This window comes from Hakea prostrata, chromosome 5 (genome assembly GCF_041222555.1).
Source record: "Hakea prostrata isolate BN-2017 chromosome 5, UWA_Hpros_2, whole genome shotgun sequence".
Classification (NCBI taxonomy): Eukaryota; Viridiplantae; Streptophyta; class Magnoliopsida; order Proteales; family Proteaceae; genus Hakea; species Hakea prostrata.
In genome coordinates, this window is record NC_142604.1 from 13,321,444 (window position 1) to 13,349,260 (window position 27,817).

Sequence of the window (27,817 nt, forward strand, 5' to 3'; positions counted from 1 at the left end):
TGAATCCTATTGATCATTAGATTTTAGTGTAATCTAATACATATCATTTAAAAGAAAAAAAAATAGACTTATTAATATATATATATATATCATATATACTATATCTATATATATATACGTATATGTACTATATAGTATATATATATATATATATATATATATATATATATCATATCAACTATATCCTAGAAATCGTAACGACTACCTTCTTATCGTACTACAAAATACTTCAAACCATGAATGAGCGACAAAAAAAAAACTGAGAGAATAAGTGAACAATTGTCTGGATCACATCTGTGTTTCTTCATATTTTTTTAACCACATAATAGGAGGTGAGACCCGTATAAAAACCAGTGAGACTTTTACTTCCAATTATTTTTTTACATTTACAGCGGAATACTGGATCCCATGAGGTGATACAGTCTGGAATGCCTTTGGTCGTGGCAAAGACAAACAAAAGCAGCCATTTCCCCGGGCCCACTCGGATACCTTGTGTTGGTTTTCATTTTCATTGACTCATTGGTGTAGCAGTCACCCGGGGAATGTTCTTTCGCGTAGGTCTTCTTACGGAAAATTCTTCAGGATCCAATAAGAAATGTACACGTTCCACACTTCCACCCTTATCGGCTTCTTCCAAAAATCAAGGGTGCTTTGGTTCCACGCGCCTTGTTTACTACTGCACAAATGCCTCGCGTAAGTATCGGCGCTGAGCGCGTGAGAATAAGATTTTTTTTTTCGTTAACAAAGGGAACAACAAAAAGTCGTCTCCGCTTCCAAGTTTTCCAACTGCCCAGGACAAGGGAGAACACTCCACAGCGCAATACGACAGAGAACAGAGAAAACGACTCTAGTTCTGAGCTTCCTAAATCCAGCTTCTCTCTTACAAGCGACGCTGAAGAGTGAAGATGATGGATTATTTGCCATTGAAGGGAGAAGCTGAAGAATCAGAAGAACAAGAAGCCAAAGCAATACCAAGGATCAGAGCCAGCACTCGTCTCGCCTCACTCGATGTTTTTCGTGGTCTTTCCGTCTTTGTGCGTCAGATCTTCCTTCATTTTCCTAATCGCTCTTTTTCCCCTGCTTACACGAAGCAACTGAATTTATTTTTCTTCTTTGCTGGCTTGAACTGATCTTTTAATGTTTTATTTTCTATAGTTTTTGAGCTTGCTTCTGTTTTGCCATTTCGATATCTGCTGATACCGATGCTTTCGGTGCTTCAGATTTAAAATTCAGCTGTCCACTGCGCTTTAGTTATTTAACTTGATTCTTAATCACAACACTGGACGATACTATTACTTGATGATTAGTCTCTGAATCAATTTTGCGTTTGGCCTGATTAGAAATTTCCTTCCGTTCAGATCAGTTCAGTTCAGTTCGTCAGTTCGATTGTCAGTTTTTAACTGCCATATACAGATGTAGATAGTGCTGACAAGAGTTGTGAACTACGGAACTAAGGACAAGTTCATGCCTTAGTCTAACTACATTATCAGAAATCAGTAAGAATGATGCAATGTCGACTAGGCAATTGAAATTTGAACTGATAGTTATTGATAGTTGGTTATGTATTTTAAAATTTCAACACCTCCAAGAGCAGCAAAATCAGATACGTAAGCAACCAATTTTGGTAACCTGGAAGGTGCATTGAGAACAATTATCGCTCTGCTGAAGCTGATGCAGGACCTTTTGAATCTGGATGAATATTGTATACCTATGAATCATAAGGATTAGAAGATGCAACCATATGAATGCACAACTATCTTACTGTCATTTTATCTGCAGGTTACCGTTTTATTTACAATGGAAAGTGAACAGAAATTTTACTTCTTGATCTTCTCAATTAAGCTTTTCTCTATCAGTGATTCTTGTTTTGCATGATGTTATTCTTTTGCAGCTCATGATATTTGTTGACTATGGTGGCTCCTTTCTTCCATTTGTTGCTCACTCTCCATGGAATGGTGTACACTTGGCTGATTTCGTGATGCCTTTCTTTCTATTTATTTCTGGTGTTTCTCTCTCACTTGTCTACAAGGTATCTCACAATTTAATTCTTGGATATTTTTTTTTTTACTAGAAAACTTACTGAATAATCAGGTTTTCCTGAGTTTCCTTTTCTCCTTTCCTTTCTTTTAATATTTGGATTTCAGTTTTTTTACGTTAGTATTGATTGATCACTTCTGATCTGCCTTCACTTCAGTATTCATTAAGTTAGTCGATTAGTTGACAATAAAGATTCTTTTCTTAATTGCAGAATGTATTGAACAAAGTACAAGCTACACACAAGGCAATAGTAAGGGCGGTGGAACTCTTTCTTCTTGGTGTCCTTCTTCAAGGTAACATTGTGGATACCACCAATTCCAGTATCTTCCGTTGAACTTCAATTAGAACTAGAAAAATTGATCCTTGATGAAGTTCATCAGATCTAGTCATAATAATTGGATTTTTGGTTTTTTCTCTTTCTCTTTCTTTTGTTTTTCATGATGATAGTGGTTGAATTTCCTCTGAGAATGTTGCATGATGAATGTGCAAGTCTTTGACCCCTAACATGCAGCTGGACCTTATGAGGCTTCAGTTTAATCTTTTAGCAGATATGTAACTGCTTTAAGTAAATGGTGATTCTTTCCTTTAACTGGGTATGATCATACATTTTGGAACTTATCAAATTCATATGTTAATGCAATTAGTCATAGAACACTTCTCTAGTAACTAAATGATGTTTTAATTCCCAAAGTGTAACCATACCTTCTTAAGTTGTCAATGGTGTTTCTCTAGTGGCTTTAGGCAAATATATGTGACACATGATTAGGTAGTGCTGGTACAACCATGATGTAAAGAAAACTTAGAGCTGTAGGCAATATAGGACAAAACCCCTAAATCTTTGTTATATTGGGTTATTTGCTTCTGGTTTCTTGATACTGTTTCTAATATGTATGACATTGCTGTCTCTAAAATTGATGAAGATCTGTAGCAGTCTGGAGAGAATCTTGAAACTCAACAGGTTAGGGTCCCCCCCCCCCCCCTTCTAGGGCTGCCTTTTTCACATAGTTGTGATTGAAATTCAACCATGAGGAAACCTGCAGAAGCATATAGATGAGAACCAAGAGATGCTTGAAAGTATAGGGAACTTTAGTAAGTTCTCAACTCAACGATGTTGCCAAAATATGCAAACACAAGGAACTGTGGATGCTTCTATATGAAGTCCCTTGGTGGTGTCCTTATCTATTTCATAGTCCCTTGATCATAAATCATCTATGTAATAAGTAACGTTAGCAGGGCCTGATCTAGATTCCAGCACTTGATTGATGTATTTGAGCCTCTGCCATGCTGTTGCTTCCAGAAAAGGATAGTCTTCTTGAGACAGAAGATTTTGCACCTGGATTTTGCAAATGTGGGTTATCTCTATCCCCTAGTGAGAAACTGGCCTTTAAAATCTATAACTAGGTCAAAGTAAGGCAAAAGGCTATAAAGTTATTTATATGTTTTTCTTTGTAACCCCTAATCAGAACAGTTCTGCTTTCAAGTTTAGCATCAGTTTATTCTTTAACCAACTATTTTGTTATTGTGTTTCTTTCAATTTTGCTACTTGGGGTTCAAAGCTATTTTGTGTTCTGTAGATTGTTATCATGATACCATAATAGTGCCATCTATTTCACCCAATAAATCACCTTGTTGCGTAAGCTTTCCTACATCATGGTAGTGGACATCTTGTAGTGTCAGTGATGATATCTGCCTCACTCACCCTTGGTTCCCTTCCCCCCAAACCAACATTATAAAGGATACTGACAGTACATTCACGTTATTCTTCTAATTTTAGGTGGTTATCTGCATGGATTAAATTCCTTGACATTTGGTGTTGACATTGAAAGGATCCGTTGGCTTGGCATTTTACAGGTATAGTAGTAATATGATGTATGTTTACATATTAAAATCATGTATGGAATTTGAAAGATGGGCTGTATATTTACTGTTCAATGAAATATTATATTTCTTCTTTGTCATCCGATTTGATGCAAAGTTTGACCATAAACCATCTATAGGTAATGTATTGGCTAAGAAAGTGAAATGCCATTCATAAAAAAAAAAAGTTTGAGTAATTTTCTTCGAAGGTTATATAGCATAAAATATAACTTCAACCCAGCTTTTTAGAAAGATAAGAGCATTTAAACTTTAGATGGGCCTACTACTTGAGTTCTATGTTGTGAAAGTCTACCACTTGGTTTGTGGATGAGTTTTTGCTTATCCTCAAACTGGGTATAGCATATGTATTTATAAAATTTAATTTTGGTTAGCAGTGTATCCTTAATAGGCCAACTCTAGTTGGAGATGGGGTTTTGAGTGATCTTTAACTTGGACTTCGGATCATCATGGCGACACCTAGAGAGAGGCTTTGTAAAAATATTGGCGAGCTGGTCATAAGTGGAGATGAAGCGAACCTCTAGCTTGCGTTATGACACTAGATCGTGTACAAAATGAAAATCCACCTCGGTATGCTTTGTGCAAGCATGAAGTAGCGGATTTATAGTGAGATATGTAGCCCCTAGGTTGTCACACAATAGGATAGCAGGCTTTATTGGAGGAACCCATAACTCTTGTAGCAATAACAGTAACCAAATCACCTCAGCCGGAGCAGCCAATATTTGGATTCTGTTGATAATCTAGCAATAGTATTTTGTTTCCTTGCTGACCAAGAAACTAAATTGTTACCCAGGAAAATGGCATAGCCTCTCATAGATGGTCAATTATTAGGGCATCTGGCCCAATCTACATCACTGTATGCATGTAGGTTATTTGAAGAAGTGGATGTGATCATCAAACCTAGGGCAGGTCTCCTTTAAGTAGCATAGGATCCATTCACAGCAATACAATGGGCCTCCTTCAGTTCTTTCAACAATGTGCAAACCTCGTTGACAGCGAATGAAATATCTGGGCATGTTAAAGTGAAACTGTGGCACCATCACTGAGTTGCTCAATTGGTAATGACCAACACCTCTTAGTGAATAAGTCGTGGGTTCAACTCTCCTGATGGTGTATGTATTATCCCCATCCCCAGTATATAAAATGCCCCCTTGTATCCAAAAAAGTGGAACTGTGACATATTGTAGGGCACCAACTATATGCCAATATCTGGTTAGATCTGCAAGGGCCTGGCCGAACCTGCTGCTACAGTTGATTTCGTGGCCATTGGAGTGTGAACCGGTTTTGCTCTTTCCATCTTTGTACGATGGATAAGGTATGTGATATATTTCTGTTGGGAGAGAAACAATCCATGTGAATGTTGGACTACCTGAATCCCTAAGAAACAGTGTAGGTCTCCCAAATTTCTTATTGAAAATTCCATGGTTAAGGAATTGTTCACATGTTGAATCATAGCAGGATCAAAGCTGATTATGACAATGTCGTCCACATACACCAGCATATACAGAGTAAACTTTGGCCAGTGCAGGATAAAGAGGGATGTGTCAGTTTTAGATCCATGAAAGCCCAATTGTTCTAAGAAGTGACTGAGTCTACGAATCAAGCTCTGGGTGCTTCTTTTAGACCATATAAAGATTTTTGGAGCTGGCATAAGGGCTTATCAGGATCGACAAATCCCCATGGCTGTCATATACACTTCTTCTGCTAGGTTACCATTTAGGAAGACGTTGCTCAGATCCAATTGGCGAAGCTTCCACCTTTGAGTATCTGCAAGAGAGAGTACTATGCAAACAGTAGTCACTTTCACTATAGGACTGAATGTTTCACTGTAGTCAAGGCCTTCTTGCTGGTTGTAACCCTTGGCCACCAAATGGACTGTATATCTTTTAATTGTCCCATCAGTATGTCTTTTGATCTTGTAAACCCATTTTAAACGTACCACATTTGTATTTGGTATAGGTGGAACTAGAGTCCATGGTCCATTTTCCAATAATGCATTAATTTCCTGAAGCATCACAGCCCTCCACCTTTCTTGTTTGTTTGCTTCTGTGAAGCAAGTTTCTTCTAATTCGCACCCAGCTTTTGTTAGATTGGCATTGACCATAAGTCATCAAGTATTTGGTTTTGTAAATTCGAATTTTGATTATTTGGATTCAAAATTGGGTTAGAGATAGAGTTGGATTCAGTTAAGAGTTTATCCTTAATATATGTATACACTTGGTGTGAATGCTTCCTTTCCAAATTGCTTTGTGTTTTATTCCTCGGGTAACCTGCACCAACTAAATGTTTTATATATTTCAGCTTACCTTTTGTATTAGTTTTTTTTTTTTTGGTTTGGGTTCTTCTATTTGGGTTTTATGTTTACTCTTGTCTCCAGTATTTCCTATAAATATTTGCTTTGTGTTTTCTTGATCAAGTAACCCATACCAATTAAATGTTTTATATTTTAGCTTTACCTTTTCCTTCAGTTTTTTCTTTTGGTGCCACTGCTAGTACTGTTTTGCTTCATTACTCAGTCGAGTTTTTCTCATTGACCTCTGCATGCTTGGTATCTGGATTAGCACTAGTCTTCAATTTACCAAAGTCAACATGACCCAATTGTACAGATATTATCCCATATGGTTGTTTATAAAAGTATGAAAGGCTGAGGATAAAGATCATTCACTGTTGATATGGTTATCCTTACTTCACAATGTGTTGTCTAAATCCGGTGCAGCTATTTCCAACAAGTACTCAGTTACAGTTCTACATTTGGTTCAGCCGATTGTTATTGTTGTAGTTATTATTGCAACAATAACCCATCATCATTTTCATTGGTATTTAAAGTATCCATCCCCAAAGTTCTAACTGGTAGGTAAAGCCGTAAAGGGACCCCTAGGTGTATGTATATGGGGAGGGAGGGGCTATAAGCTATCAGTAGCCGAGGTGAGACTATGATCCCAACACTCACTTGCACATGTGGCTCTATGTACTGTGGATGTATGGATATGGTGAAATCTTGCTTTGATATCACAACGTTTTCACCTGAAAGGTTTGAACAAGTAGGTGGATGGAACCACAGTTGTATAAGTGGGGATGTTGGCTAATCAGTAGCTGATGCTGACTAGATTCCCAACTAAGTGTTACCATTGTTATTCCAATGATAATGATTTTATTTTCCTTTTTTCTTTTTCATTAATTTGGGATTAAATCCTTCACATGAACCATTGTTCATGTGGTGAATTCACCAAGGCAATGATTTTATTTTATTTATTATTATTTTTTAAATTGCTTCAGTGGGTACATTATTTAGTCTCATTTCTTCTATTGGTTTTTCATTTGATATAGAAACCTTTTAAGTGAAGCTATGTTTGCATTTCAACAATTTTGACCAAAACTATGGTTGCAAATTCCTTGTTTGGCTTTTCATGTCTCATAGGCTGAATTTATTAAAATATTTCTTGAGCAAATATTGGTTGTTTAGCATTCTATCCTAAGGTGCTTCCTACTATAGTCTGCCTCCTTCAGGCCTCTCACATGGACATTAGAATGCTGAATCTGGTTTATTCAAATGGTATTTAAGTGTTTGAATGGAATAAAGTGTATCCATTCATCCATTATTGCCAGTTTCTGTTCCTTTCATGTTTGGTCAACAAGCGTCATAGAGAAGCTCTAATGAATTCTAATTGTTGCAGGAAACCTTTTAACTGTTTAAATTCTCTCTATTGATTCACCTTTTCCCTTTTTGCATGTAATTTTCAACAAATAGAATGGTGAACTGAAATCTATATTGCTTCATTGGTGACAGAGGATAGCTATTGGATACTTAGTTGCAGCTTTATGTGAAATTTGGCTGTCTAGAAGGCAAAGGGAAGTAGCTCTTTTCAAGAGCTATTATTTGCATTGGTAATGGGGTAATTTCTGATACTATGTTTCGTTTCATAACTTCAAGGATTTTGTACTTAAGTTCAGCATTCTTTTTAGCTTTCTCTTTTATGAAATGCCTTCAGTTATTGGAGTTAACACCTTCTTTTTTGGGCAAGAGGTGATACCATCAATGAGACAGTTTTCAGCTCTTAGTAGCTCAACTTTAGTTCCACATTTCAATTTTTACCTTCAAAAACTTCTAATTTTATCCTTCGCATAATCTCATTCAATGAACTGAAACTGAAGGTTTAACAATTTTGATTTACCTTGGCAGTCTAGTCCTCCAAATAAGATTCCTGGTAAGAGTTGGGAATGGTAAAATGGTATTGGAGAGTGTGAATATTTTCCAAGACTGTTGCAGCTCTAGAGAGAGTGGATTGTTGGAAAATAATTTCTGCAGCCGACAGAAAGTCAGTATAAGAATTGATTTGAGTTTTCATGTGAAATTTACGGATATCTTACTTGGATGATAAAAACCTTTTTGTTGAATTCACAAATACAAGAATTTATGTGAGTGTGTACATTTCCTTTTGTACATTAAGATTTTATTTGTAGTTAGATAAAATATTCACAACACATGGAATGCACATGTATCATAACACACTGCCTTTTCCCTTTCTAAGTAAAAGACCTTGAAATTCCTAGGAAAATTTATGATTTCTCAAAATATGGAATAAATAAGGGTGTACCGAGTGCTTGAGGCTCTCAACCCTACACGGTTGAGTAGGCTCATATTGACATATGCATTCTTTACAGTCTACCTTGTTCAAGCCTATAAACATGACTGCCTTTAAAGAATTTCCTGATTTGTATCTTAAAGATTTAATTTTGTTTTTGTGTTACAAAAAGTGAGATTCCACTATTGTGTTCTCCTTAGTTGGGCAATCAAATCATGTTACTTACCTACAGTGAAATCCATTGTTAGACGAGAATTTCTTACTGACTGCCTTTTCGGTCACATGTTTCTTGAAGTGATTGGAATCTGAGATGGTCAATCAAATTAGTCCTATTTATCATATTTGTATGAAAGCACTCATATTCTTCCCTGTGTCCATGGATTACTTATTTTTCTGGCAGGTGTGTTGCATTTACCATGTCAGCCATATATTTGGGGCTACTGTATGGTTTATTTGTTCCGGATTGGCAATTTAAACTTTCAGAGTCAACCTCCTCTGTTTCTCTCTCCAGTGATGGTGACACAGTTTACAGGGTAAAAAAAATTTCTGAACCATTGTATGCCAATCAGGCACCTCTCTGATATGTTACTTTACCCCTTTTTACATATTAGAAGGACATCTCTGATTCAATTGGTTTTGCTTACCTGGTATTCTGGTTATTTCTGTTCAGCATTAACCCTGTCTAATTTGGTACTAGTTATAGATTAATCAACTGTTCATATAAAAGAGAAGGCCTCATTTCTGTTTAGAAGATGACATGCTAAGTGATGACTAACAAAACCAAAGAAGCAACCAAAAAAAAAAAAAAAAAAAAAGGCGAATAAAACTAGAGGCTAATAGAGTCCTAAGGTTTTAGAGCATGTAATGACACGGTCTGCTGATTCAGAAAAGCAATTGATTTCTTTACGAGAAATGCCTGAAATGAATACTTATGCTATCTTCGTTTTTTTAACGGTAGAGATATCAAGGAGAATACATCCAGTAAAAGTTTGTCAGGTGGAGCTTTCAAGTCAAACTGAAGGAAAAGTTATATTTACTTACTAGACTTGATGAAACTAACAATAAGGAAATAAGATGTCTGTAGAATATTATAATGAATGTAGGATGTTGAGAGGAACGAATGGCAGTACTGCTGGGATACAATCAGAAGGAATGCATATGAGGGAACTAGCAAATAATCTCAATAGGTGGTATCATAATGCTTTATCTTTTTAAGACCTGAATACTATCTGGGACCTGGTTATTCCCCTAGCTTTTTTTAATAGAAACAAAAAGAAAGGCACAAGTTGAACTATTATTCTAGGATGTATAGGGTGGTTTTAAGCACTCAAAACCTTGATGTATTGCTGATTTCAGATCTGAATTTTAACAAAAAGGTTTGAAAATTAGGGCTCTAGGGTTTGGAATGTGACTGTTATTGCTGTTTTGTATTTTCAGACTTATTCCTAATGGATTTAGAGTGTTGGTGAGGGTTAGGTCGAACTTGGGTTTAGGTCTAGAGGTTGAAGATGAATTGCTGAAATTTTTAATAAAGAAGATGAAGTGCAGAATTAGGTTTGGGGTTTTAGGTGGAATTAGGGGTGAGGGGTGATATGCCATGATTGCCATCCACCTAGAAGGGAAAGGGGAGACTAGGGGTTTGGGACCACGGATCTAAGAGGGGAGGGGTGTTGCTGCTGCCGTATGGAAGAAGAGGCAGAGAGGGGGGCCAAATGGGCTGGGGCAGGGAGGGGGTGTTGCCAATAGGGAGAGTGATGCAGAATTAAAGACATATTTAAGGAAGAAAAAGCCCATTGGGTTAGGCCCATTAACGGCCTAAAGCTATCACTTGAATCAACCCATGGCTTTCATGGGATAAGACTGTTTTAGTGGGTTAAAGTTAGCCCACATATGTTAAACTTCATAGTTTATACCTAAGCCCAAGTCTAGGTTTTGAAAAGTCAATAAAAGGGGCTATGGTTTGAAAATAAAAGAACTCATTGTCAAAGGAGTTTTCCTTTGTCAAAGAGTTAGGTAGTAGTTGAGTTATTAATAGGTAGGTGGTGTTAGCTAGTGGTTGGATGTTACCATTAATGTTTATGCCTCTTCTATATAAAGAGACTTATGTAAGAGGTGAACACACAACTCATGAATTGAAATCAAATTGCTTGCTAGCATTCCTCCTCTTTGGAGAACCCTTGTGTTTGATCAAGGTAGGTTGGTGTTCTATCAAATCGATCCACCTTGCGGTGTGAAGCCCGGGTGTTACTTGTTACGTTGTTATTATCACTTTCTTCATTATAGTTCTGCCCCTATTTGAAGATCTATTCAGCCCATTTCGTTACATGCTACTATCGTTATAATACCATTCTAGTTTCAGCCCTCTTTCCCATCTAAACTCGTTTCACCTTAAGTCCATCAATCTACGATTCCCGTGAAGGTCCTATTTGGCTCTGTTTTGATCAATCAAATACAGTGCTACATTAGTTTAGACTTTAAAAGAACTAAGGACTCAACTATTACCTCAAATTAAGACTTCCTACCCTACTTTGACTCTGATTAACTAGATAAAATTCCCGACTATGGGCTGAATGCTCAAATCCTGGGCTCTGGGAGGCTTCTTGGGGCATCTTGTGGCCCCCTTGGTTTGTCCACGGGCAATTTTGTTTCACATCTGGTTATAGCAAGAGACGTTTTTATTAGTGCGAGATATGTTGAGTGGTCGCTTCCTGGTATATCTCTTTAAAGAGGTCAGTTGTGCTAATCTTAGTCTTCTAGACAACTCTATCAGCAGTCCTACTAGAATCTAGTCCTAACACATGCATATCTTCTTTTACTACTTACTCCAATAATTTTAGGTCTGTGCCTACCTCTTTTAGCTTTGTCTAACCAGATCCGATCACTCTTCCTTTTAGGTGCCTCTAAAGGTCTGCGTTGGACATGACCATACCACCTCAAGTGGCTCTTTCTTAGCTTGCCCTGGATTGGTGCAATTCCCAATTTGATTCTAATACAATCATTCCTTACTCTTGTCTCTCCTAGTCTTGCCACACAGCTTCATCTACATCCTCATCTCTGCTCCAATCATTTTATTTAGATGGCTCCTTTTGGCTGGCCCAACATTCTCCCCGTAGACCACAACCGGTTTGGTAATACCAGAAGACCGGCTTATCCCCATGTAAATATCTCCTAAGATTTTTGGATTTCCTATGAGCAGTGTGTTTGTTTACACTGGTTAGTCGGATCAGCCTGCGTTGCTTTCCCATGATATGCTTTCTTTGGCCTGTCCATTGAAGAGAGAATTTCATGAAACCAATGCCAACAACTTTGTTAAGTGTAGACCTTTGGACTGGCCAAGAATTTGACGCGCGTTTTGAATATCCCGCTGGTGCACATTTTGGATCCTCTCGGCTCTCATTTCCACCTTAGAGTTTGTACACATGCCATGATAATTTGCAAAAAAGCCCTAATTAGGGCACTCCTTCCATCCTAGATAATTCTACCACCTGGTCCAACTCTTGGCTTTCTTTTATTGGCTCCATCTACATTAATCTTTGAGAATCAGAGGAGGGCATTGATAAATAGGCATGTGAGATTTTGAATCCTAAATAGCCATTTGCGGAGCACCAGTTCATCTTTCAGTGGAGCTTCCTCAAGTTTTCACGAGTAGGAAATTCCTTTAACCCATGACTTGATTTTACTAATAATGGATGATGTTGTGAACACCTGACCCTTGCCAACAATTTTCTTCTCTCCCTTCTGTAGCTCCCAAATAATAAAGGAAACCATAATGCTTTCAATAGTTGCAAATACCACCTCCACTTGCTTATGAGTGCCAGGAACTAATTGTGGCTCTAACCTCCTAGTATTATAGAACCTCCACCTTCATCATAGCCAATACATTTCTAAACTTTAGAGGCATGACATGACACCATTGAATATGAGTACTGATTCACTTGGGTTCCTATACCACGAGCATTTAGCGGATTTCCAACTTTCATTACATTCTCATCAATTGGGATACTCCCACTCAAATTTGCCGGCAAAAATAATATTTTACTAGGTAAATAGGTATTGACTTATTCCAAATCCATGTTGCTGGATCTTATTGATCTCATTTGCTGCATTCCTAGCTGTTGAGAACACGATATTGGTAGATGGCTTATCTCGTGATCTCGCCCTCTTTTATAATTGTGGAAGTACACTATTACGGATAACTTTACATGATACAAACTCTAATTTAACTCCTAGTAGAATCCAACACTCCCCTCGGTTGAGGCTGATATTTCTGCCTGCTTGCCTCATGGGGATCTCTCTCTTTCCCCTTAGTGCATGTGCTCTTGGTCTCCGCTTCAGGCATGCGGTGCCCTTGTTCCACTTTCCTTTGCCCCTTCATTTCTTGTGCTTGTTCGTCATTTGCCTTTGTTATTGCATCTATGCAGCCTTATTGTCCGATATAACTTATGGGTTTGGCTTGGACTCCTTCTTCGCGTTTCCCATAGTAGCTCCCTCCACGCCTGCTCTATTTCCTTCGGTACTAGTGCTACCCATTCTTTTCTTACTTCTCCGTCTGATTACCTCCAGGTCGTACCTGTTGCTTCTTCTAGTCTGCCCGTCGCTCGGTGTTGCTTCTCTTTTAGTTATCGGTGGTGCGTTTCCTTTTCCGGTTCCCTTTTATTGTAGTTTCGTCCCTTCATATGGCTAAATATGGATCATGCATGAATTGGCTCACTATCCCTACAACATAATCGATGTCAGCCTGTGTGGGACAAGTAAATAAGCTTCCCTATCGCCCTTTGGTATCTTCCTTTGTCCACCTGGTTCTCCCTCTTTTCTTTAAGTTTAGCTCCGGCTTAGGTAGGGGTCAACGCTTTACACCCCAACATTCCCACTTCGATAATAAATCTAGGACACACTTTGTTTGGGATAGGAATATACCTTTCTTTGATCGAGCCACCTCGATCCTAAGAAATCTTCTCCAGATCTTTAATTTCAAACTCTCTCGTCGAGAAAGTCCTTCAACTTTTGAATTTCTTCACCATCATTCCTGTGATAACAATATCGTCTACATAGACAATGAGGAGTGTGATGTTAGTACGACTTCGACAAATAGTATATGATCGCATTGCTTTGCTTGTCCCAATGGTTATTGCCTTTAGGAGGCGTCCAACCGATCTGGAGACTGTTTTAACCCATAAATTGACGTCTTCAACCGACAAACTTTCCCTGTAGTATTGTCATCGGAGAAACCATGTGGGATTTCCAAATAGACTTCTTCTGCTAACTCCCTATGTAAGAAGACATTCTTTACGTCTAGTTGGTGCAAGTTCTAGTCTTTATTCACAGCTATAGATAATAGAACTCTAATAGTGTTTAGTTTCGCAATAGGGGCAAAAGTTTCCTGATAATCAATCCCATAAGTCTGAGTAAACCCCTTTGCAACTAGTCTAGCTTTCAACTTGTTGACTGATCCATCCATATTTTGTTTAACCACAAATACCCATTCGCAGGCCATGATTTTTTCCTGGAGGAAGTGTAACCAGCTCCCAAGTGTCATTTTTCTTCATTGCTTGCATTTCCTCTATCATAGTTGCCTTCCATCTCTTATCAGCATAGGCTTCCTGCCAATTTTTTGGAACAGATACAAATGACAGAGAGGATATAAAAGCACGGTAGGAGTCAAACAAAGAGTTATAAGAAACATATTTAGCTATGGGATGTTGAGTACAAGATCTAACTCCTTTTCTAACAGCAATAGGAAGATCAGAAGACCTAAAATCCTTTGAAGTCTGCACCTCCTTATTCTGGTCAATCTGGTTTTGAAAGACCTCACCACCCCCCAGAGTGCCCCCCGTTCTTCACATGGTTCGAGAAAACGAAGGGGGAGGATTAGAGTCCTCGGGTATCTCGCCGCGAAGCGAAGTCCCCCGGTCAGGAAACTCTTTTGGGACTCTTAAGTTGTGTTGGTGTGTGATAAGAAGATCTAGAGTCGAAAAAAAACACCTCTCTTTTAGGACTCTCCCCCTAGAGAGGTGTATAATAAGGGCAAGACTCTCATTAAAATTATATCCATGGATACAATGGTTTTCCTGGAAGGAGGATGATAACATTTGTACCCTTTCTAAGTAGCAGAATACCCCAAAAATATGCAGCGTAGGCCGTGATTTAGCGGGGCCCCCCCGCGGGGGCGGTGTTCTGCATAACACACACATCCAAAAATCTTTGGGGGAATAATAGAAAAAAAAAAAGGCTCCCTGAAGAATCTCATTAGGACATTTAAAACCAAGTATCCTACTGGGCATCCTATTCATAAGGTAAGAAGCAGTGAGTATAACATCACTCCAGTATTGGTTAGGTACATTCATAGCAATCATAATGGAACGAGCTATCTCTAAGAGATGCCGATTTTTCCATTCGGCAACCCCATTTTGGGCAGCCGTATCAACGCAACTAGTCTGGTGTATTATGCCAAAGTCAGAGATATCTTTGAAATTCACCATCAATATACTCTGTGCCATTGTCACTGAGAAGGATCTTCACAATGGCATTGAACTGAGTTTTAATCATATCATGAAAATCATGAAAATCATGAAAATCATGAAAATATCGAAAAAATCTCATTTTTTTGTTTTAAAAGATAAATCCATGTAGAACGAGAGTGACAATCAATAAAAGTAACAAAGTACCTATGGCCAGTAATAAACACACGTTGGTAGGGACCCCACACATAAGTATGAATTAGCATAAAATGAATAGTTTTTCTATTATGAAGAGAAGGTAAATAAGTAGAACGAGTCTGCTTCGCAAAAATGCAAGCTTCACAAAAAAAAAAAAAAAAAAAAAAAAAAAAAAAGAAAAGAAAGAAAGAAAGAAAGAAAGAAAGAAGCATCCTTATTACAAGAATAAACTAAATCAGAAAATATTTTCTTAAAAAGTTCCTAGAGGGGGGTGACCTAGCCTACGGTGCCACTGATGAAGGTCTGATATTACCAAATGCACCTGATTAGAAGATGTAGTCAAAGCAGAAGTAGATCCTTCAATCGGTTCGAGCAAATAAAGTCCATTGTCTAGTTTACCACGTCCAATCTCCTTCCCCGTGACCAAATCCTGGAAGACACAGTAAGATGGGAAAAATGTCACTTCACAATTCAAGACATGTGTAAGACTACTGATAGAGAGCAAGTTAGTAGAGAAAGAGGGAACATGTAAAACTTTAGACAAGAGAAAGTGATGGAGAATGTTGAATGGTCCCTTTTCCAGCAATGGAAGAATAGGAGCCATCAACAATTCGAACTTTATCCTTTCCAAAAGTTGGAGAATATTGTAAGAAAAATGAGGATAAACCTATCATATGATTTGTGGCTCCTGCATCAATGATCCAAGGAGTGGAAACTGAAGAAACTTGAAAGCCTGTAAAAGTTTTACCTAAAGTAGTAAGGTAGGAGTTGGTTTGGTTAGTAGAGAAAGCAGTGGTAGATGTTGTACCGACAATAGAAGACTGCAGAATACGTCGCAAAGTAGTTAACTCCTCCTGTGAAAGACCAATGTCTGCAGAGGGTGTTGTGGAAACTGTCTCAGAAAGATGAGCTTTCGGTTTTCCTCTTTTTTGTGCTCTTTTTTGCTCAAAATCAACAGGCTTCCCATGGATCTTCCAACAATTTGCCTTGGTATAATATGGTTTGTGATAGTACTCACACTTGATAATCTCCTTTACTGAATCAAATTTAGTGCTAACAAACTGTAAGGTTGATTTCTCCACAATAGGAGCATGAAGCATGGCTAAACGACGGCTTCCCTCACACTGAACAAGGGCATAAGACTGTTCAAGTGTAGGAAAGGGAGAATGACTTAATACTTGCACTCTGATTTGATCATACTCCACATTCAAACTGGCCAAGAAGTCATATACTCGAATCTTATCAATGTGCTTCTTATAAGTAGCCACATCATCTAAATTAGTGGGGGTGATAATAGTGGGCCACAGTCAGTTTCTTTTGGGTAGTCTCATGAAGTTTTTTGCGTAGCTCATAAATCTGTGCATCAATCCCAACTGTCCATATGTTTCAGTAGTAGCCTTCCAGATTTGGGTTGCGGTATCAAGTAATAAATATCCACGGGCAATATTTGGAATCATGGAATTCAAAAGAAATGACATAATAAGAGAGTCATTCGAAATCCATTTATCCTGTAAAACACCTATGGTAGTAGGTTTGATAGTGGCTCCAGTAATGTGTCCAACAATTCCTCTTCCGGCAATAGTCAGGTAAGCAGATAGAGACCAGATTAAATAATTTGTTCCATCAAATCTCACCGAAACAGGAGGAAGAGTGGGGTAATGTTCGGAGCTAGTGGGAGCAAGAGTACCCATCAATAGTTGTCATGTTGACAAAATTATCTGCAGTTCTTCAGTCTTCACCCTTTTGAAGTGACAAAAACGTCGCAGAATACAATAGCCGAACAAGCCAAACAATTCTAAGGAATGATATGATAAAAAAAATACATCTTTTTTTTTTTTTTGCCTAATAAACAAAAAATGGTTCGGTCTGGTTTAGTTCATGCAATGGGCTAATAGGGCTTTTTGGTTTGGTCTGGTTTAGTTCATGCAATGGGCTAATAGAGATGGTTTTGGGCTAATAGACAAAAAGTGGTTCAGTCTCGTTCAGTTTGGCTAATAGGGTACTAATAGAACCCTCGTGAAGCATTGGCACTGGTAAAGGAGATTGCAAGTGATGGAGAGTTTACCTGGGTTTAGGAGCGATGCAGTTTCGGTGGTGATGGCAATGGAGCGATGCAATCTGGTGAAAGAGAGAAGGCGTTGGAAGAAGCAAGCAAAGTCGATAGTCTTTTTTCTTCTTTTTTGTTTTTCTTTATTCGATGGTGGAAGCAAGGTTGGCGATGGTGATGGAGAGAAGGCGTTGGAAGAAGCAAGCAAGGTCAATGGTCCTTTTTCCTTCTTTTTTGTTTTTCTTTGGTCGATGGCGGAAGCAAGGTTGGAGGTAGATGGCTGAAGCAGGGGGGTTGCAGCGGTAATGATAAAATTGCAGTGGCGATAGATTTGGGACAGTTTGGGTTGATAGCAGAAACAGAGGCAATGGGTTGATAGCAGAGACAGGAGGCGATGGCTTCTGGAAAGATATCTTGTCGGCAATGGAGGTAAGTCTTCCTTAGTGAGATTTTCTTCTCTTTTTTTTTTTCTCTCCTAATCAAATTTAGGCTCTGATGCCATGTTGAGAAACACGATATTGGTAGAATGGCTTACCAATCAATGATCTCAAGCCCTCTATTTATAATTAAGTGGAAGGTACACTATTACAAGGAATAGAATTTGACATGAGTACAAACTCTAATTTAACTCCTAGTAGAATCCAACACTAACTAATTTAATAGAGAATATACCATCAATAACCGGCTCCCAAAACATATTGTCCATCTTCTCAGATAGAGAAATATTACAATTTAAAAAATTTAATTGCAAATTAATTGATTGTCAATGAGGTTAGCTGTAGCAAACCCCATTGACCTTCTTTTTATTACATTTGCTCCAAGTATGTAAGTCTATTGTAGTGCCAGCTACAAAGTTTTTAAAGGGGCCCTCCCCGATATAATCATCCAGCCAAATAAGATGTTGCCTTTTTCAACCATTCAAAAAGAGTTGGATAAAAGGAAGTCTTTCAAACCAACTAGACCTTGCCAGGTTCTTGACCTCATGGTACCATCCTTGGAAAAGATTATATGATTGTTTTTCAGGAATTTGCTTTTAAAGAAATAGCCATATTGTGATTTTCTAATAAAATAAGCCACAAGCCTTTAAGGCTCATAGATACACTAAACTCTTCTGGGGACCAAAAACCAAGCCATCCTCTTCATTGAGTTTGAGTCTATACACCTTTTTCCAGTTTAGCCAATGATGGAGTTCCCCAAACTCCTCCTCCCAAATAAAACTGGAACAATCAAGTAAAATTTCCTCAATACCACCTTGGGGAATTCTCTTAAGCAAGACACAATGGATGAGCGTAGAGGATGGAACATACTTCAATGGAGTCAATTTACCCCCTATGGTTTGCAATCTATTTTTCCAGCCTAGGAATTTTTGCTGACTTTGCAGAATATCCTCAAAATATGAAATTTTCAGCTTCCCAGCCTACTGTGGGGCACCTAGTTAGGTGGCAAATATATTTTATGGTAAAACCAATTATATCCCTTATCACTCTTAACTATGCTTCTGAAGTTTAGGGATCCATTATGAAACAGCTTGAAGGCTGTTGACCCACTGATCAAAATAGTTCTTATAGCAGATAATAAAACCATAACTTTTGGGGAAAATAATTATATCACTGACAAAAAGATTTAAGAAATATCTAGGCATCCATGAGGCAGATGATAGATGGCATGTCCCTTTACAAATAGAGCTCTAGGGTCCCAGCTTGGCACTTCCTCATTAGAAATAATGGGTCTTCTCGATGAAGTACTATTGTTGACTTAAAATAAAAGTAGGGTTAGAGTCTGTAAACACCGAGAATCATAAATTCTCATTGTTTTTCAGGATTATGGCATGAAAATCAACCAAAAAATATCATTTGATTCAGTTAAGGCTTTTGCCGTATCCAACTTTAAAATATCATTTCCCCCTTTGGTTTTCTGACTGAGATCTTGTACTATTTCCTAAACCAGAGCACTTTTATCATGTATACACCTTCCTTTTGACAAATGCTCTCTATTCCTCAGAGATCGATAATAGAAGCAAGATTGCATATCTGTTGGTGATAATTTTCGCAATAATTCTACAAAATTGCAAACAATAATTGGTCTAAAATCAGACCACTGTTGGGAGCAGCTTGGGATGTTTTTGCACCACTCTAGGGTAGTATACCTCCTTATGCTTCTATTTAAGTTACCCTTCTTGTTATAGGCATGGGATATTTTTGCACCAGACTCATGAATTAAGGGACATTCCCTCTCCTAGAGCTTATCTGGGCATTCTACTGTAACAACTAATAAATACATATTCATGGCCCTACTTGAACAGATATGGAAGCATATGAATCTTTTCCAAGTCAATATTGTTGAATTATTTTTGTTTTCATGTAAACTGAGATTTTGTTCCTTTATGCTAAACCTTTCTATAATATCAATAATGGTTTAAATAATACTCTAGTTACTCCAACTGTTATTATACCTATAGTTCTAGAACCATTTGCTTATGTCTCAGAAAATTTTTATTTTGGTATTCAGCATGGACTTCTTGTTATTGTTGTCTGGTAAATTTCTTTGTCTTCTGACATTTACAGGACTATTCATTTGCTTTGTCTGGATATAGGTGAAGTGTTCAGTAAGAGGTGACCTTGGACCGGCATGTAACTCAGCTGGAATGATTGATCGCTATGTTCTTGGTTTTAATCATCTATACCAGAAGCCTGGATACAAAAACTTGAAGGTGTATATAATTTCTTTGAAACTGTCACCCATGATTCTAACATTTTGTATTTTTTGTGAAAGCCTGAAGAACACTTACAATACACAGAGATAATATGTTGGTAAACTTGCTTTTTTTTTTATTTCACAACCTGATTTAAACCAATATTTCCAATTACTAACAAGAAATTTTGGTTCTGTAGGAATGCAGAAATTCTAAGAATGGGCAAGTTTCTGATAGTTCACCTTCATGGTGCCATGCTCCTTTTGACCCTGAAGGCATTTTAAGGTGAATATCTCCAAATCCTGGGCTTTATGTGAGAGGTCTGCGAGTCCCTGCTTTGGAGTTCAGTAACTTTGTGAGGGTTGCTTCAATTTCTCCCTATAATTCTCCAGACAACCTTACAATGCTTAATTAGTGGATTTAACTGAATTTTCTATAAATTGATTATGATATTGTTGGTGATTCATAGAATCAGATATTTTCAAACATGTAACATGTTGAGCAACCAGAAATGATCAATTCCACCAAAAATTAGAACTGGAAGATATTTAGCAATGTCGTTATTCATTCTTTCCTTGGTACTTCCCCTGGAGTCATTTTTCATCTGACCCCTGGTTCTCTTACCTTTTTCAATCTGAATCAAATCATCCCTCTGTACAGATCACCCAAAGGCCTACATTCCACATGCCCATGCCACCTTAAATGAGTTTATCACAGCTTAATAACTTTTATAGTTTTACCATTCATTCATCTCAACATCCTCATTTCATCTACACTTAGTTTGTTTATATATTGACTAGTCGAAATTGTGAGCGGGCTTGCTTGTTTGAGCTGGCCTTCAATGCTGGTTTGAATCTCTTTTAGGTTAGATTACTTTATAATACAAATTTTAATTAATTTTCATTACACACTTTTTCTTAACTTCCTTGCATATATTCCATGAGCTCACTATAAGAAATAATTTTTCTGAAACTTTTAATACTCCTTTTGGTGGAAAATGTGTTGCTTTGAACTGCTGACTTGACAAAACATTAAAGCACTCCAACTGTTAGACAATCATGCTGTTGTTTTGCTTCCAGCTAAAGTGCCATGAGGATTGCGTGGAAAAGTCTGAACCATCCATGTTTAGAGAGTTTTTAACATTGAAGGTTGCACAATTTGGTCTAGATTAGACAATAACAACTTATTGATGAGCTATGAAATTTTTTGAACTTAATTGATAGGGTATTATTTTGTCCCCTTGATTGGTTGAATTAATTATCCTTATTCCTTATTAATGCAAATAACATTTTCAAAGGCTGAAAAACCATGATGTAATTTAGTGGACTATGAAAACTTAAAAGGCACTCAGACTCTTGAAATTGTCAGTGATGATTGTGATCATGTAAAACCAATTGATTGTCTTCAGCATTAGATCACTATGAATTGATTATCCATAAAAAAAAAATAGGAAAGCATGTACATGTCTTTCTACTTTGTTTTTGTCTGAAGGTTGATCTAGATGGCCCTAATGATTGAAGAAGTTGGATAAGGTTGACTTGTCTGATAGCCTTAATTTTCTTTTCATTCATCTGCGCCATTGATTCTTAACTTTTTATTATGTACACCTGATTCTTATGTAAATTTTTACAGTAGGTGAAACATGAGTCAATAATTTGGATGTTTGATAAAATTTCCCTTAATGCTTGTTTGTATTATGTTTACTGATGGTGCATATTTCCAGCTCACTGACAGCAGCCATAACCTGCATCATTGGACTTCACTATGGTCATGTTCTTGTAAAGTTAGAGGTGAGTTGTTCGCTTTGATATTCATGTAACAGTTCTTGCATCATTGTACACTATACACATGGAAATGGTCATTGAATTTAGGAAATGTTTAGGATATGTGCAAAATACAGTTTTGAAGCATAAAACACAGAACAGTTTAGATGTAAAATCTATGTTTTATAAAAATAAGACGAGTGCATTAAAAGAGGGCATATCCAGTTCACAATGCTCCCCCCCCCCCACCCTGCAGGGATTGGGGAGGATAATGATGCAGCCTTTCCAGGCTCAAAGCCTATGACCACTTGGAGAGAATGGAGCAACCTTTATCATTGCGTTAAGGCATAGCTTCTATGCTACAAGTGCATTCGATTGATTAGAAATAAATGATCAAGTTTTGAACTTGTACAAGTACCAAATATTTTAGGTATCATATTGATACCTTAAAGGTAATGCTAAATTTTGGTTAGTATCGGCAGATACAGAAGGATAAGTCAACCTTGACGTCAAGGATTTATTAACCTTCAGCAAAAGAGATACAGTTTTTATAAGTAGAGTAATTGTTCTAGAATTTAAAGGTGCATAGTGTAGTAAAAGGGTTCTGAAATGATAATGACAAGGGTCTTTCAAGATTAATTGATAGATAGCATAAGTGTTTGTTTCTCTCCTGTTTAGCAAAACTGTTTTTTTTAATGCATCCTGTATGATTTGTCCAATCAGAATGTTGACAGGGAGTTTGTTACCTCTAATAAAGCCTCACCACTTAAAATCCCATGGGATTGATCTCTTTTTTATCATTATCATGTAAGCTTTTGGGCAAATTTATATATGCTTAAGAATGTCCTGTAGTGCTATCTGATTATCTGACTCCATTAATAGTATTAAACCCTGAACGTACTACCCATTTAGTGAATGTGGTGTTACTCAAATATATTTCAGGACCATAAGGATCGGCTTCTTCAATGGTTGCTATCCTCACTTTCACTTTTCTTCATTGGGTTGTTTCTTTCCTTTATAGGTAAGTCTCTTAAAGAACCAAACAGAATCAACTATTTTCGAGTTTTGAAGATATACTCTTTGATGTTATGGTAAGTGATGATGATTCCTGTATATCTTCTTGTTTTTTTCAGGGATCCCCTTAAACAAACCTCTATACACAATTAGTTACATGTTACTTACGTCAGGTACTGCTGGGATCACATTTTGTGCTTTGTACCTACTGGTGAGTGCTGATTGATAACTGTATTATCTTGACGGGTAAAATATTGCTAAACTGCCCTTCTACAGATTCCTTTATATGCTTTTCACATGATATGTAGTAAGCCCCTCGCTGACATCCTCTTTACTGTTCTTACCATGTGCCTGCCCCTGTACTTGATACCATTTTCCACACTCTCATTTTTTTCTTACACTACCTTTGTGGAAAATCCTCCTATGTGAGAGTCAGTGAGTTAATAAATTACTTTTGCATGTGATATTGAGAGCACTGTCCCCAACCCTGTCACTTCTCCTCCCCAACACCCCCCCCCCCCCCCCCAAAAAAAAAAAATCCCCATGAAAATGAAACCAAGAAGGGGAGGGGGAAAGAAAGAAAAGAAGAAAAAAAAAACCAAAAGTAGGATAAATTGAAGGCAAAAGTTTTTATGGACACGACCGTCTATAGAGCAGGAGGTACCATGTGGGTGGGCGATATGGACCACTAGATATCTACAGAATAGTCTGAATTGGCCACTTAAATTCAATCATGTATACTCCTATTTCTTATCATGCAACCTCTTGGTAATGTAAGCATCATTATGGACCCTCTTGGTAGTCCTGAATCTTTGAAAGCTTTATATTTGCTACTTGGTAACCTCCAGAAGGAGAAATTTTTGTCCACCTCTCCACAAATCTCAGCCCTCCTCTGACCTTCTAAGTGATACAAGTAGGTGTATCATCCATAGATACCCTATGGCTGCTCCATCCACGTATCCTGCTTACTAAATGAAATACCAGTGGTGAATAAACACTTTATGTTTTATCAACAAATCAAAGGATTGATCTAGGAGCATCTCTTTAATAAGATTAGACAAAGGCTGTTCTTTGTGAGTTTCAAACAATATTGTTATTGCTAAGACCAAATTCTTGAGCTGGAACCTCTATCAGTGCTGTGATGACGATGCTGCATACTGCTTTGACTACTCTCATGTTAGTATCAATATCTATCGGCAACAATCTTTTCTATGGTTATAGAAAAATCTTTTAAGTTTGAGGCTGAGTTTTATAGCCACAAAAATTTTCTGGCTTTGGATTCTGGCAGCTTGTTTATCATGTTATGTATTGTTTATTTTGGTGCTTCGTATTTTAGAAAATAATGAGCAACCCAAAGTTTTCAGACTGGTACTGTATAGGAAGCTGAGCTTCTTAATCGAACTGCTACTCCCGGTGAATAAGATCCCTCTTGTCATAACTGCAACATGGAGATTTAGTAGTGCTTCACTGTGAGAAGCCAGACACTAGTGATGGCTTGTTTTCTGAACCATCACAGTTGATCTATGGAATGTCCTTATTTTTTGGATCTGCATGGCAGATATCAGATGTTTTGGTTCTATTGGAAGTGCGGTGAGGATCTCTGGATTCCTTAAAGGCTTCCTGATTCCTGATTGGAATATCCTTAAAATAAAAGTCTCACTTGACTATAATACAGATCCAGTTGTCTCAGAATTTTTACAGGTTCTGGGTGACATGTAAAATTTATCTATCCAAGTAAAAATTTCTATAGAACATGCAGTTGTTTTATCTTCATTTCTTAATTTTAACCGTAGGACCTTGACATGATTCCCAAATCCATTTTTGTTTGCAAAACTCAAAATGTGGAATATACAAAATTTAATTTTACTTGCATAATACATAAGTGCTTAACTGGAATAGCATAAATTGAAACTGTTTTTAGAATTCTTCAGAGTTGCTTTTCCATTAAGTGTTTTCAAATTCAGAGTGGGTACCAGATGTTCTGACTTTTGCCAGTCAGTGATCCAATTATTCAGTTCTAATGATCTGGAACAGCTCAATTGATGAAAGGCAGTTTATGCTGAAAAATATAATAAATTTAAAGGCATATGCAACTATAGGCAAGAAAGGTGAGAAGAACTGCCAGGTACCTGTGGTATTGGGATTTAATATTGATGTCACTGCAAGAATATATCTTTGTTTATAAATGGGGATGACATTTGGCCTCTTAGAGATTCATGATTCAACCATCTTGTTTTAATGAACCAAATCTATTTTTATCATGCATACCTTTGACCAGACAACACTGCTTAGAACGCCTCCATAAATAGGGTTCATACACACCAACCTTGTTTGGAGGGATAATGTATGAATGGTCATATATCTGAGTAGTCAATTCAATAGTTTGAGAAAACACTGCTTTCAAGTGGAACCTAAAACTGCCAACTGTCATGATTTGTCTACCTGAGTTTTGTCATATCACCCGTACATATAATTGCCACAAAAATTGACAATGTACATTTGGTTTCCCTTCTAACCTTTCCATAATTGCTGAATACCTTGAGAACCAATCTTTTCATTGATATTTTTTTTTTTTCTATTGTATGGTAGGAGTGGCTGTTGACAATACTTCTTAGGGTTGCTCTGTTTTAACATTGAAATCATAAATTCTGTGTAAATTAGTCTTGGCTTATCTGATTTCCAAAATTCCATGCTGACAACATATTATGTGTAGGTGGTGGAATTTTCACACCCAAATCTTGGTACACTATTTTATAATATTATGAATGGTTATATGGAGCTCTTTATAAGTCCTCTGTTTATCATTATAGGTTGATGTTAGGGGATACAAACGGTTGACTTCCTTGTTGGAGTTGATGGGGAAGCATTCTCTCAGTATCTTCATCCTTGTATCTTCTAATTTGGTTGTTATTGCAGCGCAAGGATTTTATTGGAAGTCTCCTCAAAATAACATTGTAAGCCCATTGTACTTACAACTACTCTTTTCCATTACATTTGAAGACAAAGTGAAAGTTCAGTGGAAGGTGTTGCACCATTGAACTGCATTGCGTATAAGTAATTTATGATTTATGGTTCGGATGAGTAAACATATCTTAAAAATGTTGCTTTGCTAGTTATGATGAGCATACAAATTCCAAACACAGGTCGATTGTACACTTAACAATTTCTATCCTAGCATCAGATTTATTTGAAGTTAAATGGGAAGGTTCTTCTAAGATGCTCTTCATTAGAAGATTTTAATCTGGAGTTTCATATATAAGGGGGGAAAGGCAAAACGACAATGAGGCAACTCATCACATAAAAACACACCATGGGGAATTTACTACTCAAATACTTATCAAGCCTTTATCACTGATATCCAAATTCCAAAGTCATCAAAACCAATATAGTATGGATACTTGTGCTATATGCTGAGAATTATGAAGGAATGAGACAAGAATTTTCAGGTTTTCTGGTGATGAGAGCAAAATAAATGTGCATGTGCTCTTTTCCTGTAGAGATTCAAACACTTTGACTCTGAATCCTAAGGGAGGTCAATTCTATTTTGTGGTTCAGGACTTTTTGTACATCATCCATGATTCTCATATATAGAAAATTCTCATAAATGCCCCAAGAAATCACAGATATTTTGAAGAGAGTATTAAGTTGCTGACTAGATCTTATTGGAATTTGTTTTGGAATATCAAAACCACAAGTAGGATGGTAACTTGCAGACATGCATTCACATTTATTGCTGAAATTACATGTATCTGCTAATCTCTGGGTCAGCAGATTCTCATCAGTGTGAGATTTAAGTTTTTTGGAATATCTAAGGAAAACTCTAAACTGCATCTAAGTTTTATTGTCTGACTAAATTGTTATTTGCATACTTATTGCTTACATTCTTCTGAAAAAAAGTTCAAATATTTGTTGAACTATTTGACCAAATCTTTAGCTATAAGATAGAGAGGTGCAATCATTGGATGAAGTTATCCAATGTACCAAAGTCAATGTTAATTATCCCAAACTAGATTCTGAGAATGATTCATTATTCATTCTTTTCCTGGATATTTTAAACATTGAACTGCCTACAAATGGACCATGCAATGTATGAGGTTTTGCTGTCAGATGATGAAACAAGAAAACTCACCATAGAAAATCTAGACCAAGGATGAGAAAACAAAAAGGGAAATGTTTATCTTCATGAAAGTGGAATATTTTTGGAATCTAGTTGACTTGTGAGAATCTTTAGGCATGTCTGAAGTACTTAGTCTTGAATTCCATGCATTAAGTCCAGAGAGTCTTGAATTCCATGCATTTAGTACAGAGAGACACCAGGTATTATTCTGCTAGATACTTGGTGTTTATTCTGGCATTCACATGATAGTGGATTTCATGTGTGTGAGAGAGGTAGCTTATCATGGTATCTTTTTGTTTAATTAGAAGCATGAGATACTAAGTGAGGATCTTCAATTTCAGAAGTGAAAAATAGGTTAGTTAACTGTGAAGCAAGATGGCTAACTTACCAGAAGATATATGACCCCTTGGTGAGAATAAATAAAGTTGAGAAAAAAAAATCTCAAAATTTAATCTCTTGAAAGGTGCTTCAGGGAATTCTGGAGAAGGATTTTTCTGATAAGGGTTTGATTTTTACAAGAGCTTCATTTTTGGAATGCTGCTGTTTTTTTATTTCTCTTAATTAACATCTTAGTGTGCCTGGTAAGTTATACTCTTATTCCTAGCTACTACATTACACGTAATGGATTTTGTTCTGCTGTAAATTCTAGCCATATATCTTGTTATAATTTGCTTCCTTAATCATGTGATCCCCTTTATTACTTTTTGACAGATTAACTGGATTGTATCGCACGTAGTGAAAAAGTAATTCCACAAATATTCAAAATTTTCCTTGGGCAACATAAGGTTCTTAATTTAAAAAATTCTTTCTTTCTTGGAAGGCCCTCAAGAGGAAACATAGAAGCTGAAAACATTTTTGCCCCTCGAATGAGAAGTTATCAATTCATTTGTTCCTTTTTTTATGTATATTTTTTTCTGCGTGGATTTTATCTTGTTCTTTGTAGTTTAGATTATAATGTTATAGAGAATCCTCTTGACACTATTCACTTAAGAGTTACAGTTATGCAAATAAATTTCCAAACCCACTCTGTTCA

The 27,817-nt window shown here is 37.0% G+C and overlaps 1 protein-coding gene across 2 annotated transcripts; it reads left to right on the top strand.

Annotated features, from left to right (window-relative positions):
* The first annotated feature begins 738 nt into the window (after positions 1-738).
* LOC149015270 (uncharacterized) lies at positions 739-27,683 on the top strand. Of its 2 annotated transcripts, none has more exons than XM_089154959.1 (13): positions 739-1,034; positions 1,892-2,029; positions 2,249-2,330; positions 3,812-3,888; positions 7,700-7,797; positions 8,896-9,028; positions 19,792-19,908; positions 20,090-20,175; positions 21,614-21,680; positions 22,596-22,674; positions 22,787-22,878; positions 25,478-25,621; positions 27,496-27,683. In XM_089154959.1, the coding sequence occupies exons 1-13, from the start codon at positions 906-908 to the stop codon at positions 27,529-27,531; spliced, it is 1,278 nt and encodes a 425-aa protein (XP_089011085.1). In that variant the 5' UTR covers positions 739-905; the 3' UTR covers positions 27,532-27,683. The 2 variants fall into 2 exon arrangements, with proteins under 2 accessions (XP_089011085.1, XP_089011086.1); XM_089154960.1 differs by lacking the exon at positions 739-1,034 and adding an exon at positions 1,397-1,779.
* Positions 27,684-27,817: the final 134 nt, after the last annotated feature.

Excerpts from the sequence above, each read along its gene's own strand:
- LOC149015270 (XM_089154959.1), top strand. The coding sequence starts at position 906 with ATGATGGATTATTTGCCATTGAAGGGAGAAGCTGAAGAATCAGAAGAA. Across the intron at positions 2,331-3,811 it reads TCTTGGTGTCCTTCTTCAAG|GTGGTTATCTGCATGGATTA; the intron begins GTAACATTGTGG and ends TTCTAATTTTAG. Across the intron at positions 22,879-25,477 it reads TTTGTGCTTTGTACCTACTG|GTTGATGTTAGGGGATACAA; the intron begins GTGAGTGCTGAT and ends TTATCATTATAG.